General features: G+C 35.7%; 1 protein-coding gene across 1 annotated transcript in view; it reads right to left on the reverse strand.

Moving 5' to 3' along the window:
- Positions 1 to 4,045: 4,045 nt before the first annotated feature.
- Positions 4,046 to 26,359, reverse strand: part of DYNC2H1 (dynein cytoplasmic 2 heavy chain 1) — a gene marked incomplete at its 3' end in the record, with an annotated part of 198,461 nt that continues 176,147 nt past the window's right edge. The window contains exons 77-83 of the mRNA XM_008058276.2: positions 19,553 to 19,713; positions 17,857 to 17,982; positions 17,381 to 17,491; positions 13,541 to 13,696; positions 11,791 to 11,866; positions 6,767 to 6,975; positions 4,046 to 4,150 (exon numbers count right to left, since the gene is read on the reverse strand). Of these exons, the coding sequence (XP_008056467.1) occupies positions 4,046 to 4,150; positions 6,767 to 6,975; positions 11,791 to 11,866; positions 13,541 to 13,696; positions 17,381 to 17,491; positions 17,857 to 17,982; positions 19,553 to 19,713 (944 nt within the window). The remainder of the gene's footprint in view (positions 4,151 to 6,766; positions 6,976 to 11,790; positions 11,867 to 13,540; positions 13,697 to 17,380; positions 17,492 to 17,856; positions 17,983 to 19,552; positions 19,714 to 26,359) is intronic.

Below are 26,359 nucleotides of genomic sequence, written 5' to 3' on the forward strand. Positions count from 1 at the left end.
TGGGCTGGTCTCAAACCCACAGGCTCAGGCAATCCACTCACCTTGGCCTCCCAAAGTGCTGGGATTACAGGCTGAGCCACCAAGCCTGGCCTTTACACAGAAATTAAAAAAAACAAAAATCCTAACACCTATATGGAACCACAAAAGACTCGGAATATTCAAAGCAATCCTAAGCAAAAAGAAAATCGCTGTAGGCATCATACTACCTGACTTCAAACTACACTACAAAGTTACAGTAACAAAAGCAGCATGGTACTGGCATAAATAAAAACAAACACACAGACCAATAGAACAGAATAGAGACCCTAGAAATAAATCCACATATTCATAATCAACTCATTTCAGGGGGGCATACCTCACCAACAAGGGTACCTGCACAATGAATATTTGTGTAACCAACCCTGAATTGTACCCCACAATTTCAAAATAAAAAGCTTTAAAAGTTAAAAAAAAAAAAATCAACTCATTTTTGACAAAAGTGCCAAGAACATACACTGGTAAAAAGATGAGCTCTTTAACAAATGGTCCTGGAAAAACTGAATATCCATATGCTGAAAAATAAAACTAGACCCCCGTCTCTTACCATTTAAATAACAAATCAAAACAGATTCGAGACTTGAATGTAAGATCTGAAACTGTGAAACTACTAGAAGAAAACATTGGGGAACGCTTCAGGACATTGGTTTGGGCAAAGATTTTTGAGTAAGGCCTCAAAAGCACAGGAAATCAAAGCAAAAATGGACAAACTGTGACTCATGCCTGCAAACCCAGCACTTTGGGAGGTGGAGGCGAGAGGACTGCCTGAGCCCAGGGTTTTAAGACCAGCCTGGACAACTTGACATCGTATCTATAATAAATCAAAAAATTAGCCGGGCATGATGGCATATGCCTGTGGTTTCAGCTACTTGAAAGGCTGAAGCAGAAGGATCACCTAAGCCCGGCAGGTCGTGGCTGCGGTGGCCATGAGCGTGCCACTATCCCTCTCCAGCCTAGGCAACGGAGTGAGACTCAAACAACCATAACAACAGCAACAAAAAGTGAAGAGATAACCTAAAGAACGAGAGAGAACATTTGCAAACTATTCAAATAACAAAGAAATAATAACCAGAATATATAAAGGATTCAAACAACTCAATACCCAAACCCAAAACCCCCCAATAATTCAATTTTTAAATGGGCAAAATATTTCAATAGACATTTATCAAGAAAGACATACAAATGGCCAACAGGTATGTAAAAAAATCTTCAGAGAAATGCTATTCCAATCTTCATGAGGTATCATCTCACCCTAGTCAAAATCATTTTTATCAAAAAGACAGAAAGTTATATGCTGGTGACGTTGCAGAGAAAGGGGAACCCTCAGACACTGTTGGTGGAAATTTAAGTTAGGATCGCCACTAAGGAAAACAGTATGGAGGTCCTCAAAAATCTTAAAATACAACTACCATATGATCCAGCAATCCTAGCACTGATTGTATATCCAAAAGAAAAAAAATCAGTATATTAAAGAGAGATTCACATATCTGTGTTTATTGTAACACTATTCACAATAGTTGAGATATGGAATTGGCGTGTCTATCAATAGATGAACTGATATGGAAAATGGGTGGATGGAGATCCCAATCACCCTAATTTGATCACTACACATTATATACGTGTATCAAAATAACACATGTACCCCAGAAATATGTACAATGACTACGCACCCATAAAACTAAAAATTAGCCAGGCTCAGTGGCTCAGCCTGTAATCCCGTGCTTTGGGAGGCTGAGGTGAGGCGATTGCCTGAGCCCGTGGGTTCCAGACCCACTTAGGCAACTTGGCGAGACCTCATCTCTACAATAAATCAAAAATGAGCCGGGCGTGGTAGCGCGCGCCTGTAGTTCCAGCGACTCGGAAGGCTGAGGCGGAAGGATCGCCGAAGCCCAGCAGGTCGAGGCTGCGGTGGCCGGGAGCGGCCACTGCACTCCAGTCTGGGTGACAGAGTGAGACTCCAACTCAAAAAAAAAAAAAAAAAAATTAAAAACTAAAGAAAAGATTTTGCTTTATTTCCTAGGCCAAAAAGTGATTAAAAAAAATACAAAACCAATATTTTACCAATTACTTTTGCCTAACAAAAGAACTTTTTCCTTTCCTCATAAAAATAGGTTACATAAAAAGTGAAACCTCTATGGAAAAAACCTTTGGATCTCGTGATACAAGCAGACCCAAAATTAATGATTTACCCTTGCTCTATGAGTGTGCCACACATACATAAATTAATATTCATTAACACATATAAATTAGAGGTTAGTAACTTTCTAAAAATGTGATATTGGGAGAAATAATAACCTCCCTGGGACTCAATTTCCTCAACTATAAAATAAGTTCAATAGTAACACCTATATATCATCGGGTTATCCTGAGAATTAAGATAACTTATATAAAGTGCTTAGCACAAAGCCTATTACATGAAGCCCCAAAAGTATCAGAACATCAGCAGCAGCATCCTTACCATCATTCCAAACACAGATGGAAAGGATGGCGCTACATATGTGCTAACTAAAGCCTAAAGAACTGTATGTAAGAAAAGATAAAAATCACAAGTTCTAAAGTTTTTTCCTACGTAAAGCTATTTGATTGACCTAGCTTGGTTTGTAATAAATGATGGCTGGACTGGTAACACATACTTCATATAATTTTAGTAATATAAAAATTATATCAATGTTTAGAAATTGAAGGGATTCTTTTAGAGGTTCCAGTTTTAAAAACCAATTTTCAATGACATGTCTTCTTCCTCTCTGCTAGTCTCATGACCAGAGCTATGTCTTTTCCTCTCCAAACATCCTATTTTTTTCTCCTTCGTTCCTAGACCATAATTTCCCCAAAGCTTTTTCATACTTTGACTTTTGGATCTAGTAGAAACCAAACTGAAACATTCCATAAAAGCCAAGGCAGGCAGCTCTGCTTTGCAAAAACTTAAGGGACCAAGAATATTATAGTCATGAAAGAGATTAGGAATATGTGACATCAGTCGATTTGTATGTTGCCTATTCCTCCAATGCCCTCACTTTTTGTTTCCTAAAAGGAAAATGTCAACACTGACTAAAGGATGCAAATAATAAAATGCTGAAAGATGCTTTAAAAATGCATTACTGGATGCTAAATCAAAGAAATGCCACAGCAAAGTAAGTAACATTGAACAATACCTCTTAAAGTCATTTTCCAAAGAAGATATTTCAATCCTTTAAAATCCTATACATATGGAAATTATGCGTAATATATTTTGCTAAGCTAAACTTGAGAAATAATTCCTAATTCTTCAGGGTGAATAATCAAGGAATATCTGGCTTTTCTGGCATCTCGTTTTCTGTTTGGAAAGGCTACTTTTACAACCAAAAATTGCAGAGAAAAATGCCCCTCTTTCTACAACCTGGGGCATCGCCCTGCAGCAATCTTTATCTTCTGCAAAACCATCATGCTGCAGTGACTTCTTGTGGTCTCATTTCTGCAAGCAGCTGACTCCACCATGAGTCAAGGATTCTTTCTACCTTGATTATTTAAGAAATTTGCTTGCTAAACATTTTCAAAATATTTGTATTAGCATTTCTGACCATTTTTGAGTGAATCAAAAACTTCAAGTATAATAATTAAATAATTGTAGGCAATATATACTGATTTCATGTATTAGAGGTTGATATTTAATTTGAATTAATAAAAAATAAGTGCCATCTAAAAATTATGAAAATATTAATTTAGTGACATCTAATTACATATATTACATTTAAAGTTGCCATAATAAAATAAATCACAGGAGTCCAACAAATACATTATGGATGTCACTGACAGCACGCAATGTTATTTTACTAATTTCAGCAACTATATTAAGATAAAATTATATGTCACACAAACTTTATTTAATGTAAAACTAGAATGTGTTGCATTAAGTGAAATACATTTTTTAAATGAAAGCTTGCAGGGTCTGTAGTATCAAATAAAAGAGAATACTGTTTCCTTCGGGCTCAGTAGCAATTTTTTTTTTTTTAAGGTATATGTATTAAGTCACCTGAGAACTGATCATGCGCTGAGATGAGCGCGCAATATTGGCAGGCAGACCAAAAAAACTCGGCTTGTCATCCTCTGGAAGTTTTTCAATGACAGCACGATAGTCCTAAACACAAAGAAGTGAAAATGAGCTTTTCAATAAAGATTGAACTTATAACCATTAAAATCAGAAAAAACAAATAAGGTGAAATATTAAATTATCATTCACATTTTATATTTTCTGGGTAAAGTTCACTTTCTTTCTATATATTAATTCAGTTACATATGAAAAACAGTCTGTCATTAATACTTCTACCTACTTTATTTGGTATTATATTTTCTTATCCTAACTCCCTACATGCAAAGGTACCCTAAATTGCCTATTATGTGTGAAAAGTCACATGAGATGCTGTTTAGGAAAGCTCTGGAACCTTCTTCCTGTAACTTACCAAGGACCAATGTTCAGAGTGCGGAGACCCAAAGTACAAAGACCAATCTGCTTTTTATGTTAAGATAAACATTCCAGCAATGTTTTTTTTTTGGTTCTTTTAACTTAGAGAAACCTTGAAAACACATAGACATACTCTGCTATGCAAACACTCCTGTGTAAATTATTTTATCATAAAGCAATCCCACAGTCAAGGCTTCAGTTTTCTGGCGAGGCGTGATAAAAATGCACTGATAATCCTATCATTTCATCCTAAGAATTGCTCTAAGCATTGCCTAAGTTTGGCTTGTTGAGCAGCCATCTAACAGTTATTCACTCATGATCTCAGATGAAAAACCAAGTGCAGACCAAAAAGATTTATTTAGTTTGGCCCAAGGATGGAAAGTGCTTTGTTTTCATGAAGAGACAAGTTATTTTAAGTCAGGCATCGTGTTTGCGTCTAAATGGTGTTTGCTGAAGTAGGGGTGGGAAACTCATCTTTACACTTTCCATCATCCTCTGTCACCCCTGGCAGTTACCTCTGAAATACTTCCAAGGAGACAACTGGAATCCAGGAAGCCCAGGACCTATACATATGTCAAGTTCTAGGTTGGCACGAGGCCCTTTTAAATTTTTTCTCTCCTTTGGCTCAACATTTGCAAACTTCCTCAACATAGTTGATAACAACGTATACATGTATAAATGTGTATGTACAAGAGTATGCTTGTATATTTATGTGCCAGTGTTATCCCAGGAAAATTTTGATGTTCTCCTTCTAACTTAATTAGAAAGCTAAACAGTGATTCTCATAAATCATCCTGTAAATGTAAAACTCTTACTCTTTGTAGAGTTATATACTTTGTTCATTTCAAAATAGCTATAAAATCTTCTCATCTATACTGGCTAGAGTCTTCTTTCTACCTACAACTATATATTGACATGTTGACTAAATAATTCTTAGCTACATATTCAGACTGACTTATCCTCACTTGGACACAAAATATACATGATACCACTTATACAAAGTGTCAAAACATGCAAAACTAATCTAGGCTGTTAGAAGTCAGAACTATGTACCCTTTGTGGAAGAGACCCAAACTAGAAGACAACATGAGGAGAGGGTCTAGGGAGTCGATGATGTTTGTTTCTTGATCCCAGTGCTGGTTACGCTCATGTGATCAATGCATGAAAATTCACTGTCTTGTACATTTATGGTGTGTATGTTTATGTATGAATTTTCTTTTTCAATTTAAGTTTCAAATGGTAGTTCTGGAGGACTTGTTGGGCTACACTATCTGCTATAAATATACAATGGCATGTGATCTACTCTGCGTGTTCACACTAAACTTCTCCTAGAAGATAAACTCTATGGACACATCACTGGAGCCACATTGCCTGGAGCACAGCTACCATGAAGCAGATGTTCACAGCATATTAATGAATGCAGGAGTCAATGAAAGATACTAACAAAACAGACGAGATACCATGATCAGTAAGTTATTCACTAAGAGTAAAATATTTAATAATGATTTTTAAGCTTCTATTTGTTGACAATTATGTTACTATAATAAAAGAATTTTATTGAAAAATATTTGGAGCCGGGTTCAGTGGCTCAGCCCGTAATCCCGTGCCTTGGGAGGCTGAGGTGAATGGATTGTCTGAGTCCGCAGGTTCGAGACCCGCCTGGGCAACTTGGTGAGACCTCATCTCTACAATAAATCAACAAATCAGCTGGGCGTGGTAGCGTGTGCATGTAGTTCCAGCTACTCGGAAGGCTGAGGCGGAAGGATCGCCGGAGCCAAGCAGGTCGAGGCTGCCGTGGCTGGGAGCGGCCACTGCACTCCAGTCTGGGCGACAGAGTGAGACTCCAATTCAAGAAAGAAAAAAGAAAAACATTTGGATGAAAGAAAACAGCAAAACATTGAGAAAAACTATGTAATTGAATAGATTTTTATCTCTGTAATTCATGAAGAAATGTATACTTATAATATTCCCGTAAATAAACATCATTTGGGCATTTATACAAATATAGGTTTGTGGCAAAATAAACTAGAATTGAAATCTTCGGGCTATATTTAATACTATTTCCTGGGAAAGATAAGTGCATTCTAGGAAGCTTTTATGTAATGACTCAAGGCAAAAAGCTACAGCTGGTTAAAATGAATATATGTAAACAAAGACACATAAAATAAATACACATAATCCAAACTGTGAATAATTACTTGTGCACTTGAAAAGAAATAGCATATTTAACAACATAAGAAATGATTCAAGTATCTATCTCATAATAGATTGAAAATAATTAATTTTACTTACCAAAATGCTGCAGGATTTTGGTAGAGATATGGAATATGGGAAAATGCTTTTCTTGTTCCTCTGGCTTAATACATCAATAGTTGAAGAACTAAAAAACTGTTTCAGGTATGACTGAAGAACTCTAAGGTCAAAATAGTTATCTATACGTCCTCCATAGATAGCATTTTCAAGTAAACCATTTACAAATTCCCACTGTACATCTTTGGTACCTATGATTAAAAAATAATTTTAATTTAATTTCTAAAATATTAACTAAATTCCTGACTCCTGTTATACTCATGGGATATAGCAAAGTATATTTATTACTAAGTCATTTCTTTCTTTAAGTGATCGTTAATATTAACAGTAGTAACTAATGTTTATTAAGGTTATTTAATCTGGTAAAATTTTCCAAATTTTTACATGTGTAAACTCACTTAATCCTCATAGCAAACACTGAAGTCTTAATATTATACAATCATACACATGAAGAAAATAAGGCATAGAGAGGCTGAGTCACCAAATGAATGTTCCACGGCCCCCAGATCAGGATTGGAATGAGGCACTCTGAACCCAGAACCATCTTCTTACCTGTCACACAGTCCTGGCTACTGGATTTGGTGGTAGCCTTTATTTAGAGTTCTCTGTGATATATGTAGCAAAAGTAGACTAAATTTCTTTATAATCCTGTACCGAGTATAAAATTTCAGAAAATACTTTGGGCATAAAATAGATTGTGGATTAAAATATTCAATTTACTTTTAAAATTTAGCGAAATTTTTGACACTTGGCCTTTTTCCCTGCATGTCCAATTCAACAAAGTATACTGAGAGCAGTTACTGTTTAGTCTGTGAGGAAAGCTTTCCTGCTTCTATGCCATGCTCAAGAGGAAACCAGCAGCAGAAACAAAGGCTGTTCCTTTGCAGAACTGCTGTAATTCCAGTACGTTGGAGGCTGAGGCTAGAGGACTGCTTGAAGTTCTCTGCAGAGCAACAGGGAAACAAAAGTGTAGTACTGACTTGCAGAAGACAATCATGAGACCACCTTAACATTACCTGTCTTGTGGATATCACTTTTTTGTAAATCATGATTTGCATAAATTTTTTTTCTTCATAATTTTTCCAGTCACCCATTTCACAAAAGTCTAAATATGCAATTATTTATCATTTCACCTTACTAGGGTTCCCATTTCAGAACAAAGTTTAATTTTATACTAAAGTTGTCAAAATATAATTTTTTCCAGGAAAACAAATAAATTGGAATTAAAAGAACCTATCAAAACATAATTTTATACAATGTTTAATGAACAGTTCATAAAATAACCTGATTCACAGAAAAACTTTACAGAACACCATTATACACCATCGTCTTATAAATGTCATGAATTTAAATGTCATGGTTTACTACCCATTATCTTTTTTTAATAGAGTATTTTTTATTTGAAAGATGTGGGGTACAATTCAGGGTTAGGTATACAAATGTTCATTATGCAGGTACCCTTGCTGATGAGGTGTGCCCCCTTCCCTGCCAGTTTCCCACTACTGCCAATCCCACTCTCCCCCTCCCCTGGCAGTTTCCCACTACTTTTAATCCTTTTCTCATTAACTACCCATTTTCAATTCTGATATAAGAGAAATGTAGTGTAAACACACACACACACACACACACACACACACACACACCCAAAGACAATGGGGCTGGGTGCAGTGGCTCACACCTGTAATCCCAGCACTTTGGAAGGCCAAGGCTAGAGGATTCCTTGAGCCCAGGAGTTCCAGACAAGGATAGGCAACAAAGAAATACCTCATCTCTGTAAAAATAAAAATAAAAAAAATTTGCCGGCCATGGTGTTGCGAGCACGTAGGCCCAGCAACTCGGAAGGCTGATATGGAAAGAATACCTGTGCTCAGGAGGTTGAGGCTGTGGAAGCTGACTGTGCCAGTGAACTCCAGGCTGGGCAACAGAGTGAGACCCTGATTCAAAACACACACACACACACACACACACACACACACACACACACACACACAGAGGAACTTCTACATTATTTCATTTAGCAACAGAAATATCCTTGTAGTCACAATTCAGTAGTAATGTTAAAATATAAGAATTAAACATTAGATCTGCAGTAAATACCATAAACATTACTATCTTTAATTCTATTTTTTTAAAAACTACATTTAAACTAGCTAGTTAACTTTACTGCTAGCATTACTAGTTTAATTTTATTTCATCACTGTAAAATTCAGAGATAATCACAAACTTGATGGCAGAGTTACTACATGCCCTGGGACATAAATGATTTAAGCTGCCCCTGGCAGAATACGAGCATCTACTTCGTGAAGGAATAAAGTTGGTTTCTTGCCCATATCTTATTATCCACAGTGGTTAAATAGTAAAGGACTTCACCAGGATTCAATTTTCCAGTTCTACCCTGATACCCACTAAATGATACGTTAGTAATGGGTTTGCTAGTCACTGATAAGTCACTAAGATACACAGAAACAATAGTATACCTTTCAACTTATAAAACGAAAGCAGCAGCCATTATATGAAGTATTTAATAGAATTTTTCTAAGAAAATCTATTTTTCTTCTTCTAACCATTTTTTCCAGAGCAAATTTAATGTTGTTCCAGATAAAAGAAAATGAATAGAACTTAAATTACAATAATAGCTATTTCAGGACAGAAAACTCAGTTTTAAAGATGAACAAACTTCCTCTGTCGCATGGCTGTTACTCTCCATATCAACTGCCTCCACCAGCTAGAACTTTTTCCCTTTTAGCATTTAATTCTACATATGTGGAAGTCCCTTAGTGTCAGAAAATCTTGTAATCATAAGATTTAGGTTAGATTTTTATCATGAGGTTCAACATCATTTTAAAGCATATGCCTTTTATTTAAAACTCAATGGTATGATATATACATCTCTCTCTATATATGTGTATATATATAAATCACAGCATGTTTTCATTTAATTCCACCACAAACTTGAAACACAATGATAAACAAATCAACCTTTTTGTTTTGTTTTTTCCCTCTAAAAGGGCTCTAATACTTTTTGCCTAATAGTAGCATAACAAAAGCCAAATAAATGTTCATAAGCATTTTAGAAAACTGCCAAGTTTCTAGGAAAGCGTAGGTCTTAGTCTATAGATTCCAGAAAATTATGTGTCAAACATTAAAAACAAAAGCTCATGAAAGTCAGGAAAATAATTAGCCTTGCATGAGGTGGGAGAATGTTGGGTTGTATGTAGAATCAGTGGAATGTGCTTCCAGAATCTGATAATACTGTTATTAGCTACTCACACAGATTCAATTTATGAAAATTTAATGAACTGTACATTTATGTGCACTTTTCTGAAGTATATAATTCAAAAATATTTTAAATAAACAAAAAATTCCCTTGGAATATGATTTGGAATCCAACTATTGCCAAATGCACACATATGATCTAGCAATTCCATGTCCACACATTTTCCTTATAAAAATATATCCATATATTTACTTAAAGACATGGCAGCACTACTCACAATCATTCCACACTGAAAGCCACCAATATGTCCTGCCTAGAATCCCAGCACTTTGGGAGGCCAAGGCAGGAGGACAGCTTGAGCCCAGAAGTTGAAGACCAGCCTAGGCAAAACAGCATGACCTTGTCTCTAAAAATAAAAATAAACAGCTGGACATTGGTGTTATGCATTTGTGGGACTTGTGGTCCCAGCTACATTGGAGGCTGAGGCAGAAAAATGACCTAAACCCAGGAGGTCAAGGCTGTGGTGAGTCATTGACTGTGCCACTGCGCTCCAGCCTGGGTGACAGTGAGATCATGACTCAAAACACAAAAACAAAAATAAAATGAAATAAAGGAATAGAGAGTTGTTTAAAGATTGCTTTAGAATCAGTGGCAAGAAAATGCTCTTCTCAAGAGGACAGCTCTAAGCTAAGAAGTGAATGCTGGAAGAAAGTCAGGTAAAGGTCTAGGAGGGATGTGTTGCAGACAGAAGAAAGAACACCTACTAAAGCCTCCAGGTGAGGTGAAGTCTGGTTTGTCTGGGGAAAAGAAAGATGACAAACATGGCTGTAAGTTATTAACAGGGAAATTCTATGCTTCGGTTTGCTTTTCTAAAAAATAAATGTGTTTACAGGATGAAGAATGCTGAAAGGTGCCAAGGCAGAAGGACCAGGTAAAACGTTCCTGCTTGGCCTGCCGAGGCATTGACACTATTGAAAAGAAGTGACCAGAATCATGATATGACAGGGAAGGAACAGAAATTGCCAAAGCACTGGATGTCTGAGGAAGAGAAAAAGAAAACCATCTAGGGAGAACCATGGGCTTAGAGCTTGAACAGCCACATGCAAAGTGAGCCAGCTCCCAAGATGGGGTCAACTCGACAAAGAGCAGCTAGGCAGGGCTGCAGGCTTAGGGAGAGGAGACGGGAGGTGAGAGTTGTGTGACATTTTTAGTCGGAGATTCTTACAAGCATGTTCTGTTCTCTAATCCTTGCCATGGCTCTGCATAATCAGCCTTCAAGAATGGACTCTCTTGTCTTCAGGAGGCCGAGAATCAGACGGCTTTGGGAAGCAGGTGCCCTGCTTTACTTGCTGCATTAGCTCAATCTCTTATTTGTACCTTGATTCCTGAACCCTACTAGATAATCTAACTAAGATTCCACAATCCCTGGCACTGCCTCAGTCTGCTTCACCCCTGAGTTTTAACAGTTCCCTTGAAAGAGATCTGAATAATTCATGAAACTTTTGAAGGCCACCAAGTGAAGACAAGGCCTTTCTAGTTTTTGCTTGCTGAGTCACAGATCAATAAAAAACTCCAATGGGTTATATCAAAACCAATGGCCACAGCAGATAATGTAAGAAAACTCAGATAACAAAGGCATGGAAGTGGGAACATAAAAAACAAAATAAAAAGCAAAAAGCAAAGATTGTGATAGAAGTTAAGCAACTTCCGAATAAACCATATACTGTAGTGAATGGCAAGTCAAATAAAATTTGTTAACATACAATACGAATTTTCAGTTAGAACTTACCATCAAACAGTCTGTCAATAATGTTGTACCCAGCCCGAAGGTCTGATGACGAAAACTCATAAAACTTTGTCCAACCCTGTCAAAACAAATTTTAAAAATAGTAAAGAACTAAGATAAAAGATATATGTATGTATCACTGTCCTTACAATCTTAAAGGAAAAGATTAATATATAATTTTTAAAATTTCTGAAGATTTTTAATAAAAAAATTAATGCAAATTAACAGTAAATTTTTTAAAAAGTCAAATTTACTGCCTAGCATGAAAAGCACTTTGTAATATAATACTAGTTTTAATTATTCAAGTATATGGCAATATAGTCAGAGAGAGAGAGAACAAATTGGTGTGGTCAATTTTTTATTCTACATATTGTGTAATATGAGATATTTCCTACAATTTTGGCCTTCAGAATTGTGGATTTTCTCCACAAACATAAGACAGAAATACTGCCCCAAAAAAGGCTCAAATGTATACAGCAATATTTTCTATATATTCATTCATATCAAAACCACAAAGTATTCCTATTGAACTAAATAAAATTATAAACCTAATTAACTAATAGCTACAATGTTTGTATAAAAAGGACATTCATAGAGTTCTATATTGTTTAGAGAATAATATAAAACATAATTAAAAATCATCTCTACAGGGCCTCCATTGATTGTAACTAATTACTTCTACGTAATAAATAAGTTCAAACTAAAATATAGTTAGACTTGAATATTATTTAGGAATGCTGATGCAAATCTCACTTATCACTCAAAACTATTTTATATGAGTATTATATGTCAGGCTATGGGAATGTAAGAATGAAAAAAAAACATAGTCTATGTGTTCAAGCACCTTTTAGTGAAGTGTGGAGGAGTGGCATGGCTACCATCCCTCAAATGCATACACAACTATAAACTCTAGCAGTGCTGGTGGAAAGAAACATACTTGGTATATATGATCTAACTTCATCTAAGAACACAGGGAAGATAACCCTGATAAGGAGGGAAGTGTCATGGAAAAACAAAAGTAGACAGACATGAGAACTAGTTAGGAAAATAAAACTAGCAGAATGTTTGTACTGGGTTGTAATGAAAAGTGAAGATACCAAAGGAGAGCTGTTAAGAATGACTTCCAGGCCTATGGTTCATTCAAATAGAGGGTGTCATTAATTAATAAGGGAAACACTGAAAGAATACAATTTTGGGGAAGGAATAACATGAGAGTGCTAAGCAAAGGTTCAAAACAACAAAACTCATTAAACAAAAACTTATGGAGTGCCCGTTATATACACATGCAAGGCACTGTTTTGGTCAATGACAGTAAAACACTGAACAAAAAAAGACAAAAATCTGTGCTCTTGAAAAGCTTATATGCTAGTACTCGATTCAGAATATGTGAATTTTCTTTGAGATATTCAGCTGGGTGGTCAACTGTTGGATATACAAACCTACAGCTTAGAAAATTGATCTGAGCTGGATGCATAAATTTGGTGACAACAATATTTGGATATTAAAAATATATCTTTCAGATGTTTAGGGCTAATGGTGAGTCCCAAATTGTTCTTAATTCTTTAATTCAATGAGATGTAAAGTAGGTAACTATATACAGAATAGAAAATCAGCAGAAAAGATAGGATTGAAGATATATATTTATGAGTCATCAGCCAAGTTGATATAATCCTAGCAATTTATACTAAATTGTAAAAATACTCTAATAAAAAATGTAAAGCTCAGAATACATATAAAACTTAGTTTTACTTGCCTGTGGAATATAATTTCTTCTTTCTTGACATACAGCATGAAACCATGCAAAACTGAAGAGAGAATGAGCACGATGTATGTTATCTTTTTTGCTAATTTGCTCAGGAGTCCAAGACTCGTAAGTACGCATTAAATTCTTCTTCAAACCTGGAGGTGACTAAAGAAACAAATTAACAGACATTCTGTTGCTAAAATCTTACAAAAAAAGTAAATCAGCATTTAACATATTTTAAAGAAGGACATGCTTAACCACTTAGCAACTCTGATTTACATTATTTGATTATGTTACTTCAAAACGTACAAATATTAAACTAGTTTTAAACATCTTGCATCTCATAGTTCTTCTCAATTATAAATACAGAATAACTTTTCAAATTAAAAAATCTAAACAACCAGTAAGATTCAAAATAACCAAATAAATCTTATATGATCACTAAACACTTTTCCTTTTAACTGAAACTAAATAACCATTTATAATATTAATGTGACCTTGATTATTTTGGGATAGGTTTTTGAGTTTAATATGCCAGTTTTCCATCACGTGTTGCTATTTGAATTTCCATGAGGACTTCAATATACTATCTACATATGATGTCAACTAATCTCCTTGCACATTAATCCAAAGTTAAAGTGGGTATTACCTGACAGCGCTATTTTACCCAGGAACTGACATTAACATTCAACTTAGGAAATTAGGAAGAATGCCAGCAAATAAAAATCTAAAGAAAACATCAGGAAGAAAAAATACAGAAAAGAATAGAAAACTCTGGGAACAGAAAATAGTAAGAAAAAAGTAAATTCATAAGTATGTTATCAATTTGAAAAAAAATTAAGTCAACTATGATAACTAATCATAAAAAAGAGAAGAGAAAAATAACAAAATGGACTTAATAATTTTAAAGATAATATGTGTGCATATATACAAATATACATATAATAAATTTGAACATTTCAACAAACCACAGTTTGCTAAGTAGTTAAAATTATCTACATTGATTCCAGAAATACAAAACAAATTCACTAACAATGCAAACTGAAATTTTTTCATTAAAAATGTAGTAAAATTACCCCCAAAGATCCCAGAAAAGTTTGCACACTGAGTCAAAACATCCAAGGAACAGTCTACCTAGCATATTACTTCCTCATTACTTAAATACTATATTTACTGAGTTTCTCTTACACGCCACATATTATCAGTTCAACAAAGCAAGCAAAAACATAGCCCAGTTCCTATGGCTCAAACAAACCAACACTAGAATAGAGGTCGTAGGAGGCTGTCCTGGAAGAGCAGCTGGAGGAGATTATGGAAGGGTCTTCCTAACTAGACCTTACATTGACTCAATTAACGTATTTCCAATATTAAGTCATCTTTCCGTTCCTAGATTTCTTTATCCTTTCTCCTCCTTAAATGAAACAAACACCTTCAGATGAAAAACAGAAGTATTGATCCAAAACAACAGACAGTTACAAAAACTAAGACATTTTTCTCAGGAAAAAAAGATGATATAAAGCTGGGCTCGGTGGCTCAGCCTGTAATCCTGTACTTTGGGAGGCTGAGGTGAGTGGATTGCCTGAGCCCGCGGGTTCAAGACCCGCCTGTGCAACTTGGCGAGACCTCATCTCTACCATAAATCAAAAATTAGCTGGGCGTGGTAGCGTGTGCCTATAGTTCCAGCTACTTGGAAGGCTGAGGCAGAAGGATCACCGGAGCCCAGCAGGCTGAGGCTGCAGTGGCCAGGAGCGGCCACGGCACTCCAGTCTGGGCGACAGAGTGAGACTCCAACTCAAAAAAAAAAAAAGATGATATAAAACAGAGAAATTTCTAAAAACTGGAGACAATACAAGTACAATTTACTAGTTTTAATAGCACACAAAGTTTTAATAGCTTGTTTTTTATTTATGGTTTTGATAAGTTATAAAATACCATCACAAACACAGCTTTAAATCCATAAGGCTTGGGGTGAATCCACCTAGTATTATATATTTGAGGGCTAGAAGGAAGGAAGGAAGGAAGGAAGGAAGGAAGGAAGGAAGGAAGGAAGGAAGGAAGGAAGGAAGGAAGGAAGAAAGGGTCAGTCTAATTTAGCTATGTCAAAAACAAATTATATGACAACTGGATACCCACATGCAAAAAAATGGAATTGGATCCTTACTTTGCACCATTTTCACTCAAAATGGGTTACAGAACTAAAAATAAGCATAAGCCCTCAACTAAACCCTAGAGGAAAACACAGGGGGAAAAGATTTGTGACATTGGATTTGGCAAGATTTCTTAGATAGGACATGAAAAGCACAGGTAACAAAAGCAAGAGCAGACAAATGGGACATCAAATGTAAAAACTGTGCAGCAAAGGAAACCACAGAGTGAATAAAGTAAACTATAAAATGGGAGAAAATATGGGCAAACCATGTATCTCATAAGAAGTTAGTATCCAAAATATATATTGAACTACAACTCAACAACAACAACAAAAACCAAATTAAAAATGGGCAAAGGATTTGAATAAACATTTCTCCAAAAGAGATGCAGAAGTGCCCAACTATGAGAATATGAAAAGATACTCAGCATGACTACCAGGGAAATACAAATCAAAAGCACAATGCAATAGCACCCCACATCCATTAAGATGACCACTATTTAAAAACAATAGAAACAAAAATACACAGAAAAGCATCGACAAGAATGTGGAGAAATTGTACAGTGTTAGTGGGAATGTAAAATTATATGGCCACTATGAAAAACAGTACAAAGGCGCCTCAAAAAATTAAAAATAGAATTACTATATGATCCAGTAATCCCACTTCTGGGTATCAATCCAAAAAATTGAAATCAGGATCTCGAACAAGTATGTATTCACCTATATTCATTTTATTATTCACAATAGCCTAGAAGTAGAAGACCTAAATGTCTATTGAAGAGTGAATGGGTAAAGAAACACGTGGTAAATATATAAAATGAAATATTTTCAGTTTTAGGAAAGGAAACCAGTCGATATACTAAAACATGGATGAACCGTGAGGACATTATGCTAAACAAAATAAGCCACTCACAGGAAAACAAACACTGCATGGTTTTACAATGAAGTATCTGAAGGAGTCAGACTCTTAGACACAGAAAGTAAAACAGTGGTTGCCAGAGACTTGGAGGAAGGGAAAAATGGAAAGTTGCTGTTCAGTACATAAAGAGTGTCAGCTCAGCAAGACAAAAAAGTCCTAGAGACCTGTTTATTGCACAACAGGTGTGTATAGTTAACACCATTGCACGCACACTTAAAAGAGTTAAGTAGGTAAATTTTGTTTCTTACCACAATAAAAACTCATAAATAATATGAAATATAACTGGAAAAGATGAAAATGTATTTTTTATCACCTTATGTTATTATTTATGTATTTCATACCTTATCTAAATGTAAAGGGAAGTTGTATGTTTTGCATAGTAGATGAATGTTTACAATGCTTTGGAAGTCATGTGTAGATTACTGTTCTCAGTTATAGAGAAGGTCAAGATTATGGACTTCGCAGCAACTTGGATGGATTTAGAGCCCATCATACTCAGTGATCCATCACAGAAGCAAAGAACTGAATACCGTATCGTCTCACTCATAAGTGAGCATTTATCTTAATGAAAGGGACTGGCAGTAGTGGGTCACTGCCAGGGAGGGGAGTTGGGGGCAACTAACACTAATAAGGGTATCTGATCCCAAACCAGGTAAAGTGAGGGCCAACGGGAGGCCCAAACCTTACCTGTACAATGACCACTTATGCACCTAACCCTGAATTGTGAAATTTAAGAAAAGATTACTGCTCTCATACGAGTGATCCGAGTTTTAAATCTACTTACCTCATAAGTGATTTTCAAACTTGACTGAAGTAAAATAGGAGTAAAGTTGGGATGAACTTCTGCAGTGAGCCAAAGACGAAAGGTGTCTTTAGGCTGAAGAGCATTCAATTCCTTATTTACAAAAACAGCAATAAAAAAGACATAAATATACAATAGGATTTCCCTTTTATCAATCTACTATTTGTAACTATTTTTTCTTAACAAAACATTTGTGATATCTCTAAGCTTCCTATCAATCTTGATTAAAAATTTCTTGGCTTCTCTTGTCTTTAAAAAAAAAGAGTGTCATAGACTTCCTCTTAACATCTTGTTTTGCACTACTGTACATATTTAAGAAGAAAATACTTAAATTTAAAATGATTTCTTAAATATTAATTTTTTAAACATTATCATATATAACGCATGACTGATGCTCCTTGGAAATTACTGAATCGAGTATATTAGCTATTATTCACACCACATTTATCTGAATCTACCTTTTCCAGAACTGGCAGCCAAGATACTACAAGATGTAAGTTCTTCAAACAGAGCCAGTCTCCATTGCGGGCACATTCTTTTAGCATTTGAATTGCTAAATCAGTTTGACCTTGACCCATGGCAACCTGCAAAACCAACCAAACCAAACAAAATAGATCTGCTATCATATTATAACATAACATTATAAGAAATTCAGTAATACAATCCCTAGACCTCCCTTACTGGCTTTAATATTAAATTCTGAAGAATCAAGAGAACATCAGGAATTAATAATCATCTTCTCCAAACACTAAACAGTTAAAAGTTTGCATAGCTTCATCTTCCTGCTAAGGTCACTATTAACAGGTGCAACCTGTAGAAAGGGCTCCCTTTCTAGGACACCTCACTGACAACTGAGTTCGGTTCTAATGCATATACTGATCTACTATAACTGTGATTGGCTGGAACTCCCTAGAGCCAGTCAGTGCAAACAAAACCTGCACAACTGAACCCAATAGTTTGGTTATTTCCTATCTCCTATTTATATTGCCTTTTGTAAAATTATTACTTTTCAATTTTTGCTTACTATGAAGTATTTGAGTTTTTAAAAATCACTTTTTCCAGTGAAAAAATGTTTGTTTATTCACTTATTTAAAAAGGATAAATTAGTAAACTTAATTTTCAACTTACAGTTGACAAAAGAGGCCATCTAAACAAACAAAAGCTCTTACTTTAGAGAACAATATGGTATCCACTGGATGCATTTTACTCAAAATATTTATGCATTTCTTTCACTTCAGGTGAAGAAAGCATGGATAAACATTACTGCAATTTATTATAAAAAGCATCCAAGTAGCAAACATGCCAGTTTCCTTTTGCTGCTCTAACAAATCACCACACATTAAGTGCCTTAACTCAAACTATTTTCTTTTCTTTTGAGTTAGAGTCTCACTCTGTCACTCAGACTGGATTGCAGTGGCTGCTCCCAGCCACCGCAGCCTCGACCTGCTGGGCTCCAGCGATCCTTTCACCTCAGTCTTCCAAGTAGCTGGAACTATAGACGCACACTACCACGCCCGGCTAATTTTTGATTTATTGTAGAGATGAGGTCTCACCAAGTTGCCCAGGCGGGTCTCGAACCCGTGGGCTCAGGCAATTCACTCATCTCGGTCTCCCAAAGTGTTGGGATTACAGGCTGAGCCACCGAGCCTGGCCACTCAAACTACTTTCTTATCAAACTTTTGGGGGTGAGAAATCTCACTGGTCTAAAATCAAAGTATCTGGGTTTGAAAAAAACGGTAGTAGGATAAGGATGTGTTCTTTCCGCAAGTTCTGAAAGTTCATTATTTCCTTGCCTGTGCAGTTCTGGAAGTCACCTACACCTGCAGTCTCCTCCTCCATGTGTAAACCCAGTATAGCACATTCTTTCCTCTCCGACATCTCCTTCTACCACCGTATCCCTAATCTTCTCTCTGTCTCACCTGCCTCCTCCTATAAAAACCCCTGTGATTATACTGGACCCATCTGGATAATCCAGCATAATATTCCCACCTCAGGATCCTTAATTATATCTGCAAAGTTTCTTTTGCCATGTAAGATAACATATCCACCGGAGTTCCAGAGATCAGGACACAGAAACCTCTGGGGGCACTATTTGGCATGTGTGACAGGAACAACAATAGCAGGAACAAAAATACCAGGGCCATATGCACTTGCCTGGTGATAACACTCCCCGCTTCTCTCAGCATTAGCAAGTTCTTGAAGTTCCTGAGAAGGATCAGCACCCGGAGAAATGATTATCAAGACAGGTTCAATTTCTAGGGTCTCTTTGTATAAACGTTTGAGATTTAAAGGAAGTGGTGACAACTCTCTCAGTCCTAAAAAAAAAAAAAATATATATATATATATATATATATATATAAAAGAAAGCAATATGCAGCATTAAAAAGTCTATTACAATTAATATATATAACAAAAGATACTTAAGTGAATTATATTCTCGTGCCTACTAAAGTTTCTTCTCTAAAATAATTCATATGTTAGTAATAGCTAACGTTATTTGAATGCCTAGGGTGCCAGGCATTTTTCTAAATAGTTTCAGTGTATGATATCATTTAACCATTACAGTGCTAATAGGTAGATACCCTGATTACCACATTTCACAGCTGAAGATACATGCCAACATTATGTCTCAACTTACAATTCTTTTCCTACAAAAGAAGACTGAACCCAAACATCCCTCTCTACATCTCAGTGACAGAACAATCTTCACTGTACATGTCAGCTGGGGCCTCTGGGTCATGGACCTCGAAATCAGGTTCCTCAGGATCTGAGGAGACAATTTCACTGCCATGATCTAAGCTAAAAATGATTTCTAATGCCCAAGTGTTAATGGGGGAAAAAAGTACTAGTATAAAGACTGGTACTTAGGAAAGAATGCTTAGCTTGGAGACAGAATAACGTCAGTTTATATTTGTTAGTCGAATGACCTTATGCGAATCACTAACATGCACTGTGCCTGTTTCCTCAATTGCAAAATAGGAATGAAGTAATAAACAAAATAAGATCTAATAATTATAATAAATCCCACTTATTCATCACCTACTCTATGCTGAGCATTATACCAGGTAGTTTATTTACCTGATATCTAAACCATACAACAATCCTGCGAAACAAATATCATATTCATTTTATATATAAAAAAACCTAACACAAAAAAATTGATCTTGCCAAAGAGTACCCAGCTGCTGCTAACTCTATGCAACAATTCAGCTGTGCTTTTTCTACTCCGTAGCCCTTCAGAAACTATAAAGTCCTATTCAGATAAGAAGTTACAAATTTTGCTATTATATATAAATCTCTTCTGCTAAAACTTGGATGCTTCCACTACTAATGTATTTTGTAAAAATCAAGCTGCAAAAGGCCCCTTTCAATTAATAATTTAAAAATATTTGTTTGTATTGAGCAAAAAAGAATATGATACAGGAGTTTAAAAATCAAGGAAGACTTAGGAGAAAGTAACAGAATACACAGACAAGAAGGGCTTCCATATATTCTTAGCAGCAGAAATGAATAGAAAACATTGCACTATCATGGATCCATAAGGCATTTCTAGATAACCAACCTGAAAAGACACATTTCACTCCTAAAACAGCCTCCTCCATTCTTCAAAACAGCAACCCATAGTGAAAGTACAAATTTCCTAAGGTAGAAATATCCCTAATACTATGTGAAGTTTACTCTAACAGCCACTTAATGGGCAGCTACTAAAACATATTTTACAAATTTTACTTTTAACTAAATTTAATTTTCTAACAATTATCCAGTTTTTAGACTCAAGAGAAAAGAATCCTTGTGTACTTGGCAATGTAATAAGAAATATTTTCATTCATTCAAACGCTTATTTATTCATAAACTCAATAAATAGCGTGGCAAATTAAATATATTTTTTACTTTAATAAAGTATATGAAAAGACTAAAATATATGCATGGCCTTAAGTCAGAAATTACAATTATAATTAATTTAAGAAATAATTCAAGATATGGACACAGAAGTATAAGGACTTTCATTGTAGCTATTGCTATGAACTGAAAACTGGGGGAAAGAAATTAAATTTCTAACAGGTATCTGAATGAGTAATTTTTAACAGCCATACAATAAAACTGAAGTTACTAAAGTGTTTAAATAAAAGATAATTTACAGAAAAAAGTAATTATTCAATAGAAGGGCAACATGATTCCATACTGTAATGTATACACATCTATGTACATAAAAAGAACAGAAAGGTATATCCAAAAATGCTAACAATGATTATCGTGGAATGATGAAATAACAATGTTTCTTATCTTCTCTTTATTCCTATGCATCTTCTGATAGTCTTCAATAAATGACAAACATTTTCATATAAAATACCTGCTAACTGAAATGTGTTTTATTTGGAAAATATATATCATTATAAAAGCTATCTTTAAAAAGTTAAAATGCAGATTATTATATCATTCATTAATTGAACAAATATAGATCATATACTTCATAAGGGCAGAAATCATAACCACTTTATATCTAAAGGTCAGCATAATTCAATTACAATATTTAAGTGTAAAATTCCACAGAATATAAACATATATCCACTAATTCATTTTATACAATATTTCAAAGCAACAGAACATTTTGGATTGGAGGAGAAAATCATGAAAAATACCTTACCACTTAATATAACATGGGAGACATTCGTGTTACTTGGAATTACATGTTAGCCACCCTGTCTACAAAACTCCAATAAGAATGTCATTGCACTTTAAATAAACTGAGTCTATATATAATCACTGGCTTTAGTAACCCAAGTAATTTTACCTCACGATACGATTATCAGACCTGTCAGATTGAATCATTTGAAACTATTTAATAAAGTTAGAAAGTCAAAAATGTTAATTGTATTGTGAATTATAATGGTATAAAACTATTTGTAAGTCACTGGAGTCTAGTATTCTGGCCATGATCTTTAAAATAAGTACAGCATTTCTTTTAAAAGAAAAAAAAACCCTAAAAAGTCAAAGGAATAACTGAAAACTTTATTGCATTTTATTTTACTCAGATAAAATATTGAGATAAAAAAGACATAATTTGTAGTTTAAAAAGAAAAAAAAAATCACTCTTGCACCTCTCAGGTACCTGAGTAAAGAAAGTAGCAAATTCATATCCAACTGTATCCATATACAACTATCCAACTGTAAGTGTAACAGCTTCATTCTTCCTCGTTCATCTCTCCTTCCTGACAAAGGCCTGATAAGTGTCAGGTGTACAAAAGTACCTTTTCTTTATGAGAGAGAAAAGACAATTCCAAAAATGTACATTAATTTAAAAAATGGAAACCAATAACCACTTCCTAACCCCATATACATGAGCCAAGTTAAATGGGAAAATGCTCTTTAGAAACAGAACAAGCTGTAACAAACAAAAAGGCCGAATATCTTGTGGCAGGCAGAATTCTAAAGCTATTTCTTTCAAGATCCCGACAGCAGTGAAGAGACTTTGCAGCTATGACTAAGGTCACGGACCTTAAAGTAAGATGATCCTGTGTTGTCCAAATAGAGCCATCTCATCACTTGACCCCATAAGAGTGAGGATTTTCTCTTAGTCAGTGAGTGTGGCCGAAGAGGAAAGCAGGAGAGACGAGGCCGTGGGAAGGCCCGAGACAGGGAGCATGAGAAGAATCAACCTGCGAGTGCTGGCTTTGGGGCAGAGGAAGGGGCTCTGTGCCACGTGGCCTCTCAGAGCTGAGAACAGCACGCAGGGACAGAAAGAAATGGGAACCTCAGGCCACAACCACATAGGCGAGCCTGAGTGAGGTAGAAGTGGATTCTTCCCAGAAACTCTCAGTAAGTTCCAATGGGCAATACAGATTTAGCCTTGAGAGGCTCAGAGCAGAGAAATCTGGCAAACCCACCAGACTTGTGACCCATAGTAAATAATGAGTGCTATTTAGAGCTTATACACCTGTGGCAGGCAGCAATGGGAAATGAATACACGTAGCCTATGTCCTTCGTCCTTCCTTTCAGACACAGACTCTTACAAGACAGACTGAACTATGGAAGTCAGGTGCATGGGGGTGGGACAGTACAAAGGATGAGAAGTACAGAGTTGTAAAACAAAGAAAGTTGTATGGCTCAAAAAAACCTTCGGATGGAGAATCTTTAAAGGTTTCTGGTTTCTGTAGCAACTCCTGCACCTTATGGGAACATGTCGCTTTACACTTCTGATACCTCAATACACACAACATAGTATCCTGCTTATAATGGTTTTTCGTTTGTTTGGTTAGTTGGCTGGTTTTTTAAAGTCAAAATTAGGCCAGGCAGGGTAGCCCACGGCTATGATCCCAGCACTTTGGAACGCTGGGGCGGGTGGACTACCTGAGCCCATGAGTTCAAGACCAGCCTAGGCAACATAGCAAGAACCCCTCTCTACAAAAAAAATTAGCCAGTCGTGGTGGCACAGCAGTCCCAGCCAATCAGGAGGCTGAGATGGGAGAATAACTTGAGCCTAGGAGTGTGAAGCTGTGGTGAGCCATGATTATGCCATTGTACTCTGGGCAGGGTGAAAGAGTGAGACTGACTCAAAAAAACTAAATAAATAATAAAAAGTCAAAATTAAATCCAAATTAGAGAAGTCAGAGTATTTGTATCTGGTAACTACTATTTTAAAAAAGTAAGTAGTAGATTTTGCCAGAACATAAGTCTTGCTTTGTAGAATTTTATTCAACAGGCATGCCTAAAAGCTTTGAGGATGGTTATACTGACTAATCTTCAAATCAAAACTACTTTTATAAATACACCTTTATAATTTACTATTTTAAAGTTTATAGATTATAAAAATAATTACTAACACTTCATAAAAATCTTTCCATATGAATGATGCTTAAGGAATTACATTTAAAATCAAATCTACAAATTTGAGAGAAGTGATTACTGTTCTCCAGTTATTTGAATATTCAAAAATTATTCATACAGTAAAACTCCAATTTTACATTTAAACTATATTTTAAAAAACTACTTGACCATTCAGCCACAGAACAGTAAATAAAATTTTAGCTCAGAAATAGACAGTATGATTTTAGAAGGAAATTAAGCTTTCGAAGCATTTGAATATATAAATATCATGAGGTTCTCAGCTAATGTCATTCAACCTTAAATACCATTTGACTTGAAGATAAAAGAGCACCATACCAAAAGTATTCCGAAGAGTTGACAGAGTCAAACTACAAAATTGATAGGAAAAGTCATGTGCAATTTGACACAAAGACCATATTTTTAAAGATTAAATTATTGGTAAAAGGACAAATTCTTAAAAACCTCTCTGAAAATTTCTCATTTTACTTAAACCTGCATTAGAGGGAAAGCAAATATAATACACACACACACACACACACACACACACACACCTCACAAATAGTGATAAGTGCTTCAGAGAATTAAAACAGGTTGATATGTTGGTACTGATTAGACGGCCCATAGACTTCTTTGAAAATGAAATATTTTAAGCTAATGTCTGAATGATACAAAGGAGCCATTCATAAAAAGAAAAGGAGGGAAAACATAGGGCAAACAGATGGTCCTAAGGTCTCAGGGCTTTCTTGCCCACTAAAGCACAGTGGATAAGAAGATGCAAGAGGAGGTCAGAACGGTAGGCAGGAGCCAGGCAGTGTGGAGTCTTGTCATCCTATATAAGCAATCTGATGCCATTCTAAGTGTTTTGAGAAACTTTGAAGATTTTATGCAAGAAAGACTTGGTGTAGGTTTTTAAAAGATCATAGACAGATCAATGGAACAGAATAGAGAACCCAGAAATAAAGCCACATACCTACAACCAACTGAACTTCAACAAAGCTGACAAAAATAAACAATGGAGAAAGAACATATTCAATAAATGATGCTGGGAAAATTGGCAAATCATATGCAGAAGAATGAAATTGGACCCCTACCTCACCATATACAAATATTAACTCAAGATGGATTAAAGACTTAAATGTAAGACCTGAAACTAAACAAATCCTAAAAAGAACACCTATGAAATACTCTTCAGGACGTCAGCTAGGCAAAAAAAAGTATGATGAAGACCCTAAAAGCAAATGTGATGAAAATAAAAATGGACAAATGGGACTTAAACTAAAAAGCTTCTGCATAGCAAAAAAAACCAAACCAAAAACCAAAAAACAAACAAACAAAAAAACAGAGTAACAGAAAATCTATGGAATGGGAGAAAATATTTACACATTATGTCTCAGACAAGACTAACATCCAGAATCTACCAAGAACTCAAACAACTAAAAATGAAAAAAAATCAAACCAAACACATGAAAAAATGCCCAGTATCACTAATCATCAGAGAAATGCAAATTAAAACTAAAATGAGATATCATCAGAATATCAGGAAGAATGGCTATCCTGAGAAAGTCGGAGAAGACATTCAAGCAGCCAACAAACGTATATTTAAATTTTAAAAAGTTCAGCCTCACTAATCATCAGAGAAATGCAAATCAAAACTACAATGGGATCCCACCTTACACTGGTAAGGCAGGTTTTTTAAAATGTTAAATCGTGCCCCCTCCCCCCAAAAAAGACACACTGAAGTTCTAATTAGACCCCAGTATCTCAAAATGTCAGCTTATTTGGAAATGTGGCCGTTGCAGACCCAATCTGGTAATTTCAGATGAGGTCATACTGGCGTGTGTGCCCCAATCCAATATGCCGCACATCGATGTAAGAAGACAGCCACGTGAAGACAGACACACAGGGACAACGCTATGTGAAAACAAAGGCAGAGGCTTGCGCTGTGCAACTGCAAGCCAGGGAACACCAAAGGCTGCCAGCAAAGCCCCAGAAGCAAGCAAAAGACGAAACAGGTTTCAGAGAGCACATGCCCCCGCCAACACCTTGACACCAGATGTCAACCTCCAGAACTGTGAGAAAATACATTTCTGTTGTTTCAGGCCGCCTGGGTGGTGGTACCTTATTATGGTAGCTGTA

Source organism: Carlito syrichta, unplaced genomic scaffold (genome assembly GCF_000164805.1).
Source record: "Carlito syrichta isolate Samal-C Ts95f unplaced genomic scaffold, Tarsius_syrichta-2.0.1 Scaffold303273, whole genome shotgun sequence".
Lineage (NCBI taxonomy): Eukaryota > Metazoa > Chordata > Mammalia > Primates > Tarsiidae > Carlito > Carlito syrichta.